The 12,302-nt window shown below is 27.5% G+C and overlaps 1 protein-coding gene across 1 annotated transcript in view; it reads left to right on the plus strand.

Annotated features, from left to right (window-relative positions):
- The first annotated feature begins 2,395 nt into the window (after positions 1-2,395).
- Positions 2,396-12,302, plus strand: part of LOC117183150 (condensin complex subunit 3) — a 24,816-nt gene continuing 14,909 nt past the window's right edge. The window contains exons 1-3 of the mRNA XM_033376365.1: positions 2,396-2,596; positions 2,673-3,478; positions 6,739-7,279. Of these exons, the coding sequence (XP_033232256.1) occupies positions 2,489-2,596; positions 2,673-3,478; positions 6,739-7,279 (1,455 nt within the window). The 5' untranslated portion in view covers positions 2,396-2,488. The remainder of the gene's footprint in view (positions 2,597-2,672; positions 3,479-6,738; positions 7,280-12,302) is intronic.

Raw genomic sequence — 12,302 nt, forward strand, 5'->3', positions numbered from 1 at the left:
AAAAATATATGTGTCTCAATTTTTTTCTAGTGTCGAATAGTCTTAGTTATTGGCCATTGAAAAGCAGTGTCCCGGTAGTGGCGTTTTGGCCGTTTAATGGTTAAAATTTCGTCTTTTTGTTGGTAAAAAAAAGCAACTGCTTGATTGAAAGTAATCTATTTTAGACGAGGATTTAAGTATTTCGTAGAAAATTCGCATTTTTTATTTGAATCCAACTATTTTTTTTCATTTAAAATAAAAATCTTTTTAGGTTGAATAATATCAATTAACACGTTTCTCTAGGAAATCTTATCTATTTTGTTTGAAAAATCAACTATTTTTTAGGAAATTTAAATATTTTTTGGAAATTCTTTTTTTTTTGAAAATCATGTATTTTAATAAAAAATTCTTTTTTTTTTGTTAAAATCAACTGTTCTCTATTGCAATGTCAACTAAAACAACAAAAACGTTTTTCGTTTAGAATTGATATTTTTTAATTGAAGATTCAACCATTCGGCCACAAATTTAATTATGTTCAAAACTTATTTTTTGTCAAAATTTGGTTGAAAATTGTTTTTTTTTTCAGCTCAAACTGAATTTTCTCAAATGAAACCTTATATTTATTCTAGTTAAAGATTCATCATTATAGCTATGAATTTATTTATTTCGTTGCAAATGTAAATTATTTGTTGAAATTTAACAATTCCGATTTTAGTTGAAAGTTGATATTTTTATTGAAAATTGATCTTTTTCAGTTACATTTTTTGTTTAAGTTTATTAGTTTTTTATTTAAAATTGAAATCAGTATTGATTGCAATAATCAACTAAAACATTTATCATTGGGAATTTAAATTTTTTGGTTAAGAATTCAATCACTTAGTTCAAATTGAATTATTTAAAAAAATCATTTTTTTTATTAAAAACTTAACTCTTCCACTGCTCGGAAAAATTGACATTTTTTAGTTAAAAATTCATGTATTTTCGTTGAAAATTGTTCTTTTTGTAGAAAATTGATTTTCTTGGTTAAAAATTCAACTCCTTCGATTAAAATTTTCATATTTTCTTACAAAATTCATTAAATTTGGTCTAATTTTTGGATTGGAACTTCTAATATTTGGTTAAAACTTCAACTTTTTTTTAATTCAACTGCAGCTCCGAATTTGTGTTGGGGAGGTACTTTTGAAATTATTTTCAATTAATCAAGTTTATTAGCATTTAATAATAAAGTCAAGGGAAACGTAGGGGAGGAGCACAGTATTATATGTTTAGAGGTATTACCTTATATGAATATGAAAGATGTTTTCTTTTCAAAAGTGATTTCTCGAGCGAATGATTTCCTTTTTTTTTTTTTTTTAGTTTTGGTGTAAAGGTTGGGCCGTGCAGTTCTGAAATTTGCTTAGATTATGCTCTGATTCAACTATTTTCTAAAAGTCATTTTTGAGTCGAAAGGTCATCTTTTCTGGCATAAAAGTCATCTTTCTTAGTTGAAAATGAACTTTCTTCTTAAAAATTAAATTGTCTTCAAAAGTTCAACTATTTTGTTGAAAATTCGTCTCTATTTTCGTGAAAAGCCAACGAAATAAACAATATAAAAAAGTGAAATTAACTTGAAAATTTATAAGAATCAATATAAAATTGCCAATTTGTAAATGAGAAATAAGTTGTTAAAAATAATTATTCATAAAAAGTTTTTCGTTTTATGAGGACAAAAATTATATTTTGGGAAAAAGCCTTAATGTTTTACTTTTGAGAATCATAATCTAGTACGAATTATATTTTTTTAACTGAAAGAAGATTGCACATAAAAAAACATTGTACATTTTGCTGCTTACCTCATTTAGAAAAATTATAATACCCTAACGAATGGTAATTCATTCAACAGTGAAAAACAGTTTATCCCTCAAATATTGAAATGCAGTTTGAATTTTTAGCGCGTCAGCCGAATACTCTGAGTTCCGGTCAGCTCCAGTATGTATAGTAGCTAAAACCAAAGTTAAAACTCTGGTGAGGATCTCTAAATAATAAATTTAATAATTTTTAACTATTAATCTAATGTATATATTCTCACAAAATTATAATATTTAGATTACCTTTTAAAGATATCTTATCTCATTAAGCAAAATTTAGATCAGATTTGATGAGTGTTGTACATCTTTGGTTGTACTCAGGCTCGTCACAATTTAAGTAGACAAAAATTTTGGAATTTTTTATTAAAACTTTTTTGCGAATTAAAGTATAATCAGCTAATCTGATATTCACTTATTGCATTATAAAAATATATATATAATTTTGCCTTGATTGACAAATAGTTTAATGGAAAAAAAAACATAAGAAGCAAAAAAAATGTTATGTAGCCTGGGCGACAAATGAAAATAAGTCGACACTGTTTGTTGAACATAAGCGCGGCAAGTGTTGTCGTCGTGTTCGAAATTTGACGGTTGCATGCAAACAAAGCCTTCTAACTCGGATCAATTTTATGAAGTGCATGCAGTGTTTTCCATAAGAAAAAATGAACAAACAACTGAAAAACAATATTCGAGAGTTATTTAATAAGGTGCAATTTACAAAAACATGCCACAAAAGCATGGAAAAGAAGCTCAAGGGCTACTACGAGCAGGTATTTATTTATAGGTTATGTTGTGTTTATAATATTATTTTACCCATAATTCATTGTAAAACTCTTAAAATTGCAGTCGAACCTAGACGACTTCGCAGAGGAATTCATATCCTGCCTGATGCTTCCTCTCGCCATAGCAGAAAAGCACCCGCATGTGGAAAATACTTTAATCTTTGCGGCAAACTTCGCTGTTGGTTTTCACTCCTTCAGCAATGAAGAATCAAGCGAACAGATGAATCCTTTCCTCGTGAAATTATTTGACTTTTTGATGAGATCTCACAATGCAGTTGATCAGGGTGTCAGATTCCGAGTTTGCTATTTTCTAAACATGGTTCTCACTGCAATGGGAGACACTGCTTACATCGATGACGTTCTTTGTGACAAAATTACCAACAACATGATGGATCGTCTTCTCGACAAATCACCGAAAGTTCGGGCACAAGCTATTCTCGCACTCCAGAGACTTCAAGATCCGAGTGACGACGACTGCCCAGTTATCAAACTGTTTCTCTTCCATCTCTGTAAAGATCCCAGCAGTGAAGTTCGGAGAACAATTCTGAGTTGCATGGCAAGGACTCAACGGACTCTGTTGGTTGCCTTGAGAAGGACTCGAGATGTCAACGAGTTGGTGCGAAAGGCAGCCTATCTTTTTATCAGTAAAGTTTCAGTGAGATCCTTGTCTATAAAGCAAAGAGAGGAGTTGCTTAATGATGGCCTTCGTGACAGAAATGACGTGGTGAAAAACTGTGTCAAGAAGGAATTGATTTACTCTTGGCTGCGAAATTATAATGGGGACTTTATCGCTCTGCTCCGGGCTTTGGATCCTGGAATGAATATCAAGGGAATGGAGACTGCAGTTTTAACTCTGAAGAGTTTGCTCGAGTGAGACTTTTATTTTGGATAATTAGGATTGTTGAGTTGGAATCAACTAAACTTCCTAGACTCTAATTCTTTTACAGACTTTATATTGTTTTCCTCATCCCCCGATTTTCCTGTTTTATTTTTAAGGACTCCACTTTTTCCTCTTGTTTTCAAGAAACTTCCCCGTTTTTCGCTTGAATACGAACTGAATTTACCTACACAAAAAATCCAACTATTTTTCGTTGAAATTTAAATATTTTAAATTGAAAAGTCTAATATTATATCTGTTTAAAAAATCAACTATTTGAAAATTGATTGTTTTTAGTTGGATATTTAACTATTCAATTGTTTCACTAAGAATCCATTTTTTTAACAATTCAACTACTTGGTTGAAGAGTGAACTATTGTGTTTAAAATTAGTTTTTGTTTTGTTTTTTGAAAATTGATTGCTTTTAGGTTAAAAATGTAAATATTCTGTTTAATATTAAATTTTTTGTTGGAAAGTCATATTTTCGGGTTAAAAATTTTAATGTTTTGTAGAAAAATTCATCAATTTGTCTCAAAAATCCAACTGCTTTGTTGAAACTTTGTCTTTTTCAAGTGAAAACTTTATTATTTTCTTATAAAATTTAAATTTTCAGTTAAATTTAATATTTTTTGGTTATAATTCAACTGTTTTCTAGAGAGTTCGCCTTTTTGTTTTGAATATTCAACAATTTAGTTGACATTTTTTTCTCTCTGTTCAAGTTCGTCTTTTTGTTTTTAAAACTTATCTCTGTTGATAGAAATGAGATCTTTATTGTTTAAAAATGCAACTGTTTGATCAACATTATCTTTTATCGTTGAAGATTCAATTATTTGGTTAAAAAATCGTATTTTTTTGTTCAATTCGACCGTTTTTTATTTAAAACTTAAATATTTCCTTGGTTGAAAATTGCTCTTTTTTAATTAAAAATTGAACCATCTGCTTGCGAGTTAAACTTCTTTAATGAAAAATTTCTTTTGTTTTTTAACATGCATAATTTTAGTTAAATATTCATCTAATTTTAGTTATCTACTGTTATATTGTTGGTTCCGAATTAATCTTTTTTGGTTACAAATTCTATTTTTTTGTATACAAAATTTAATTATTTTCTTGAAAATTTCACTATTTTGGTTAAGAAGTTCTTTTTTTTTGCCGGAAATTCATCTGTTTTGTTGAAAATTCAATTATTTTTTTGACAATTCATCTTTTTGGAGAAGTCATATTTTTTTGTTTAAAGTTCATTTCTTCCAATGAAAAGGTCTATAATGTATTTTTGGTCCAGCATTCACATCTTTAAGTTGAAAATGTAATTGTTTTGTTGGAAATTTAACTATTTTGTCAAAAATTAACTCTTTTGTTTAAAATTCATATTTTCATGTTAGAAATTCAACTATTTGGTTGAAACTTAATCGCTTTTGTCTGAACATTTGAACATTTGATTGAAAAATCATCTTTGCAGGTTAAAATTCAATTGCGGGTTTAAAAGGCAAATTTGCTTAAAAACATTGGACTTTTAGCTTAAAAATTCGTCTTCTCGAGCTAAAAATCTATCTCGTCTTTTTGGGTTTTTGCCCATCTCTTTTGGTAGTTAATTCATCTATTTGGGTGAATATTGACCTATATTTTCTTGAAATTTTTTTTTTGTCGAATATTAATTTTTTTTACTGGAAAGTTAAATAATCCAATTTTTGTTGAAAGATGATGTTTCTAATTGAAAAAGTATATTTTGTAGTTCATAATTCAAGTATTTTGTTGAAAATTCGTAATTTTTTGTAGATTATTAATCTTCGTGGTTGAAATTTCACATTTTTTAGTTAAAAATGCAGCTGTATACTTGAAAAGTAATCTGTTTTGGTTGAGAATTCAATTGTTTTGTCAAAAATTCGTCTGAACTATTTTCTTAAAAATTAACATTTTCGGCAAAAGGTCACCTATTTGGGGCGGAATTTCATCTCTTATGGCAGAAAAGTCATCTCTCTTTATTGGTTGAAAATCAAGTTTTTTGTTAAAAACGAAATTTTCTTCTTAAAAAAAGCATTTTTAGCTTGAAAAGTTAACTATTTTTGATATTTTTATTTTTGAAAAATGATATTTTTGAGTTCAAAATAAATACATGTATTTTATTCAAAATTCGTAATTTTTGGAGAAAAATTAATCGTAGTAGTTAAATTTTCATATTTTTTGGTTAAAAGTGCAACTGTTTGGTTGAAAAGTAATCTGTTTTATTAGAGAATTCTATTCTTTTGTCAAAAATTCATCTTTTTGTCTGAATAAAATGGTTTTTTAGTTAAAATATCAACTAAATCATTTTTCGTTAAGAATTACTTTTTAAATTTTACTAATTTATTAAAAATTTAGCTTTATTGTTGAAATTATTTTTTGTTGTAAAAAGTAATATTTTTATTAGTTGAAAATTCACGTGTTTTGTTAAAAATTCGTCTTGCTGGAAAATTTATTTTAATGGTTGAACATTAAATTGATTGATTAAAAATTGAGCTATTTTCTTTAAAATGCATATTCTTGATAGAAAGGTCATCTTTATTGGTTGAAAATAAAATTTTTTGTTAAAAATGAAATTGTCTTCTAAAAAAATCGCCTTTTTAGCTTTGAAATTTAACTATTTGGTTGAAAAGTCAACTGTTTTTGGTTAAAGTTTAATATTTTTTTATTGAAAATTCTATCACAGGATTGAAAGTTCATCTTTGTAGGTTAAAAATTCAACTGTTTGGTTAAAAGTTCGGGTATTTTGTTGACCTGATTGATTAAAAAATTGAACTATTTTCTTTAAAATGCATATTATTTGTAAAAAAATAATCTTTATTGGTTAAAAATGAAGTTTTTTTTGTTAAAAATGAAACTCTCTTCTAAAAAATCGCGTTTTTAGCTTGAAAATTTAAGTTTAATCTTTTTTTAATTCTACCACATGATTGAAAATTCATCTTTGTAGGTTGAAAATGGAACTATTTGGTTAAAGGTTTAACTATTTTTTGGAAATTCTTTGCTTTCGCTTAAATGCAATTCTTTGGTGGAAAATTAATGATTGTTTTTGAAAATTCAACTATTTTGTTGTAAATTCATCTTTCTTGATTGATATTTTGTTGAAAATGTATTATATTTTAACTTGAAATCTTAGGATATGGAACCTAAATTAATTTGATTTAATAGTTTATTCGCCTATTTTCGTGAAAAAATACCCTGTGTGTTTTGACGTCGTTTTGAGTTTCGAAACATGCTTTCAGTTTAACCATTCTTGCAGGACTTCCGACGTCAAAGTTTTAATAGACCAACTCCCACTGGATGTTCAAACACGTCTCATCCCAATCGACAAGATCAGCAGCGAAAACATCCTCTTTTGGCGATGCCTAGCCGAACATTTAAAACGTGAATGTCTCATCGAAGAATTGGAAGATATAATACCAGAACTTTCACAATTTTGTCAATACATCAGAGAACTTCTGGCAACAATTAGCTCGAAACAGCTGGAGACTTGGGAACGAACGATGAATCAGTTCATGCTTTGTCAGCTTTTCGAAATGGTGAAGCTCTACGATCTGGCTGATGAGTGCGGAAGAGAAAACTTGCGTTCAATAATGTTGGATACACTAATGCACGAGCTCTGCTCGGATAAAATTGTCCAATGTATTGTGGAGTATTTTGACGAAGTTATTCCAGACGTGGATAGAAGACTCTCGGATTTGGCAGAAGTTATCAGCGAATTGCGCAAACCTTCCAAGCAAACTCAATCGCAGGCGATACCTCAGTTAACCGAAGAGGAGGCAAATCAAAAGAAGATGCTGGTGAGTTTATGACTTACGGGCACTAATATAATACTAGGGTGGCCACTCACCCGGGGGAAAACCGGAAGAGAAATATTGCACCGGGAGATGTCCCGCATTTTTCATGATTCGCGCTTTTTGTAATTTTTTAAAGTTTCTAATTAGAAAGTATATAATTTTCAAAGTGTTTAGAATAAGTAAACTTTAAAGGTTCACAATATTTGGTAAAAATCACATCTTTTAGTAAAAAAAAATCTATCTAGTCGCTTAAAATTATAGTTTTGAATGTGCATTTCTAAAACAGTTTATTCAATGAGTTTTTTCTTAAATTAATTTTTATATTCTTTTTTGGAGGTTTCGAATTTTAAATTCCACAATATTGAAATTTTACATTCCAGGACCATTTCGCTATTAAATGTTTCAAAATTTCACATTAAAAGCCTTGATAGTTAGTTTTGAATTTAATACTTTAATAATAATTTAATACAATTTCAAAAAATGAAATATTATAGCAATATTGTTTCGTATTCTTTATTTTAATTTTTAATTTTCGATGTAAGGTCTTAAAATTGTCCGATTTTTAGTTGAGGATTTAAACAACTAATCATTTCAAATTAAAAAATATTTGATTCGAAAATTTCTAGAATGATTAATAATTAAGATTTGAACTTAAAAAATAAAAAATTGAATTGAAAATATAAAAGACGAAAATACTTTGAAATTCCGTGAAATAAAAACACCTTTAAATCTATTAAAATTCTTAAAATCTTCGCACATTTTGTTAAATCAAATCCTATAAAATCCGGTTACTTATTTTGAAATATCTTAAATTCCCTTAGAACTCTTTAAAAACTGCAAATCCCTGAAATAATTTTGAATATTTAATATCTCATAAAAATTACCTAATATTCCTGAAAAAAGCCCTATAAAAAAAGATTTAAATCTTTTAAATTTCAATCTCGTCAATATTTTGAATTATTAAGAGATTATAAAATCTATAAAAGTAATTAAAACTCCACGAAATTCTCCATAATATTTGCAAATTCTTTAAAGAACTTCGAGGAGTTTTAATATTCACCGATTTGGACAAAAAAATTGCGAAAATAAAGCTAATAAGATTTCTAAGATAGTTATCGAGCCTGACTTTGAATTAGGTTTTCAATTTTTTTATAAATAAACAAATATGACGAAAAAAGGCCTTTTTTTCTAATTGACGTTCCCGATGTTCGACAATAACAGAAAAATGGTTGGAATCGCTTCAGTTGCATAGAGTAACATTAGTTAGAAATATTCCAATATTAGAAAATTTACCAAAAAAATTATAAACAAATTATTTGTTGAACACATTTTTTTTCTACGATTTTTCGTAAATATACGTATTTTCAAATTATATTGCAAGAAATTTGAACGGAAACAATATTATATAAAAAAATTTCTCTTATGATTATAATTGTTTATATTATAAACAAAGTTAATGTAAAAATTCATTAATCAGGCATTTTTCGACAGAATTATTCGTTGTTTTTTATGTAAATTTTTTAATTAAGAAATTTGTGATAATTTTAGCAAAATTCATAATTTGTTGATTTTTCTTATAATTTTATAAACAAATGCATTATTCGGGAATTTGTCGGCAGAAAAATTCGGGTTTTTCAATGCCAGTCTTTTCAGTTGAGAACTTTATTATAATTACAGCAACGTTCATAATAATTTGATAAATTTTATGATTTCTTTAAACAAATTGAATTAACAAATGCAATAATTAGGTATTTATCTACAGAAAACTAAGGTTTTTCTATGTCAACTTTTTTTAATGAGGCAGTTCATGATAAGTTCAGTAAAATTCATAATTTTTTTTAGGAATTTTATGATTTTTTAAAACAAATGCATTAATCAGACATTTGTCGACAGAAAAATGAATTTTTTTTTCTATATCAAAATTTTAAATTATGACCTTCATGAAAACTTAAGAAAAATTTATAATTTTTTGATTAATTTTGTGATTTTTTCCAATAAATTCAATAAACAAATGCATTATTGGGGCATCTGTCGACAGAAAAATTCTGTTTTGTTTCGATGTCAGACTTTTAATTTTGATCTTTATAATAAATTCGGCAACATTCATGATGAGTTGATAAATTTGATGATTTTTACAAACAAATGCATTATTCGGGCATCTGTCGCTGTACACATTTTTTTTCGATATCCTAATTACAAAAGTTGAAATAGAAAGAAAAAAAAAACGAATTTTTCTGTAGACAAATGCCTGATTAATGCATTTATTGATTAAATTTGTTTAAAGAAATCATAAAATTTATCAACTTATTATTAATGTTGCTGAAATTCTAATAAAGTTCCCAACTGGAAAGACTGGCATTGAAAACCCCGAATTTTTCTGCTGGCAAATTCCCTTATAATGTATTTGTTCATTCAATTTGTTTTTGGAAAATCAGATATTAATCAACAAATTGTGAATTTTTATGAAATTATCATAAAGTTCCTAATTTATAAAAATGTACATAAAAAAACGAATTTTTCTGTCGAAAAATGCCTGATTACTGCATTTGTTCATTAAATTTGTTTATAATATAAAGAATTATAATCTTGAGAACATTTTTTAAACTATAATATTGTTTCCGCTCAAATTTCTTGCAATATAACTTGAAAAAACGTATAATTATGGAAAACCGTAGAAAACATTTTTTCAACAATTAATTTGTTTCTCTAAAACTTTGTTGTTTAATATATAATATTATAACATCTTCAGCTTTTGGAGGTTTAGATTTTCAAATTTCACCGTATTATAGTTTCAAATTCAGACAGTTAGTTTTGAATTTAAAATTTCTTAAAATTGTCCGACTTTTAGTTAAAGATGTAAACAATTTCTCATTTCAAAAGAAAACATCTTTGATCCAAGAATTTCTAGAATGAATAATAATTCTAAAGGAAGATTGGAAATTAAAAAATTAAAACGCTCGCAAGTTTGAGCGCGCCTAGGGCGCGCGACGGTTGAATCTCGCGCTTCGCGCTCGATAGTAGGTTACCTCGCGCTTTGCGCTCGGATATTTATTCTTTGCATTTGGAATGCTTGAAAAAAAATTTATCAAAAAGATCTCTTTTAGATGGCAGTATTTATATTCGTCTTCATATTCTGAATTGTCTACTTAATAAAGTATAGTAAAAGATAAAGTTTCTCAAAGCTCTGTAGGCTTTGAGGTACACATTCTCATCGTGACACTCGCGCTGCGCGCTCGATTTCCGACAGACATTTGTAAACAGGTTTTATTGGATTTTTGTCTCGTAACTTTCGTCATTTTCCACACATTTTTTTTAATTTTATTTTTTTTCAACGTTATTTTTCACGAATAAAACAAAAAGTAGGCGTCCTATCAAGAGGTGATTCTTAACTAAACTGTAGATCTTTTTTGGGATAACCATTTTTGTTAATTCATATTTTTTCGTATCCTACATAGTTTATCCACAAAAGGGAATTTTTTATTTTCCATTATTTTTTGTGCAATCAAAATTTGAATTTTCGGTTTTTAAAGAAAATCCAAAAATTTGTTATGATAATCTTTTAGAGCTTTCAAAAATAAATGTTTTTCTTCTCTTGACTTTTTTTCATTTCGTGCGTTTTTCGGCTTCAAATTTTGATTTTTGGTTGATTAACAAAATTTTGAAAACGCTATAACTCCGAGAATTTTCTTTTTATCGAAAAAAGTATTTTAAGACCTAAAAAAAAGTGCGCCAAAGATGAATTTGATTCGTTCATTTTTTCGAGAGTTATCGTGTTTACGGACGGCCGGACGGACGGACAGACAGATGCCATCATGAAAACCTGATTTTCGGATTCAGGGGGTGTCGAAACGTGGAGATCCGTTGAAAGAGTGTGATGTCAAATTTCCGACAATTCTAATACTTTCTCAATCATAAATGATGAGAATGTAAAAATATGGAAATTAAGCTATCTGAAATTGATACACCAGTAAACGGATAATTTCGGCAATTTTAAATTGCTACAATTTTAAAGTTCTAAATTTTCATGATGAATGATACATTCTTAATTTTTCCCTTACACAGGTTAATTTTCAAGTGATTTAAGTTGAATTCAAATAATTGAAATTTTGAAGAGTTTGAGTATAACAAAGTTTTAATATCACTATTTTTAGTGACTGACATTTTTTCAGTTTTAACCCCAGAGTAGAAATATTTCCCATTTAAAATTATTATGTATTTATTTCTAAAGTTTTTTTGGAATAATGCAATTCATTTTCAAAAATTTTGTTTATTTAATCATCTTCAATATTAAATTTTAATTTTATTATGTAATGATAATTTTAAGTTCTAGAATTTCAGTAGCTTCTACTTTGAAAGATTCAATTGAGTTTTTAATATTGATTTGTGAAATTTGAATCTCTTTGAATTCAAAATTATTCAAATTTAAGAGTTTTAAATGTTTATTTATTTAATTTTGAACTCATTTAATTATAAAGAATACAATTTACATTCCGCTGAATTTTAAATTACCCAATTTCCAATATTTTAATCTTAAAATATGCAATTTTTAACTTTTTGACATTGTAAAAGAAATTTTAATTAACCCTTAAACGGCCAAAACGCCACTATCGGTACACTGCTTTTCAACGGCCAACAACTAAGACTATTCGACACTAGAAAAAATTGAGACACATATATTTTTATTGCTTAAGATCTCCTCTTTCCGACGGTGCCAATGAAATTCCTCAAACAATTTATTTATTATCCCAAAATGCAATTTAAACAAAAAAAAACGTGATTTTTCGTGCCTATTTTTTTTGTGAACCATTTTCCAAAGCTTTTCGAGTCTGTAATTAACCTGGAATCCATGGTTCAAAGATCGATTTTTCGTTTTAGTATTTTCAAAATGGCGTCTTAATGGCAAAATTTTTTTGAAAACCTTCATGAATTTTTTTACAATAAACGATGCGCTTTTCGGAAAAATCATCAAGAATAAAAAGTTCTTGTAATCAGCCAAGGAATACGCCTGATTTTTTTGAAGCGTTTT

The sequence above is a fragment of the Belonocnema kinseyi genome, chromosome 2, assembly GCF_010883055.1.
Source record: "Belonocnema kinseyi isolate 2016_QV_RU_SX_M_011 chromosome 2, B_treatae_v1, whole genome shotgun sequence".
Lineage (NCBI taxonomy): Eukaryota > Metazoa > Arthropoda > Insecta > Hymenoptera > Cynipidae > Belonocnema > Belonocnema kinseyi.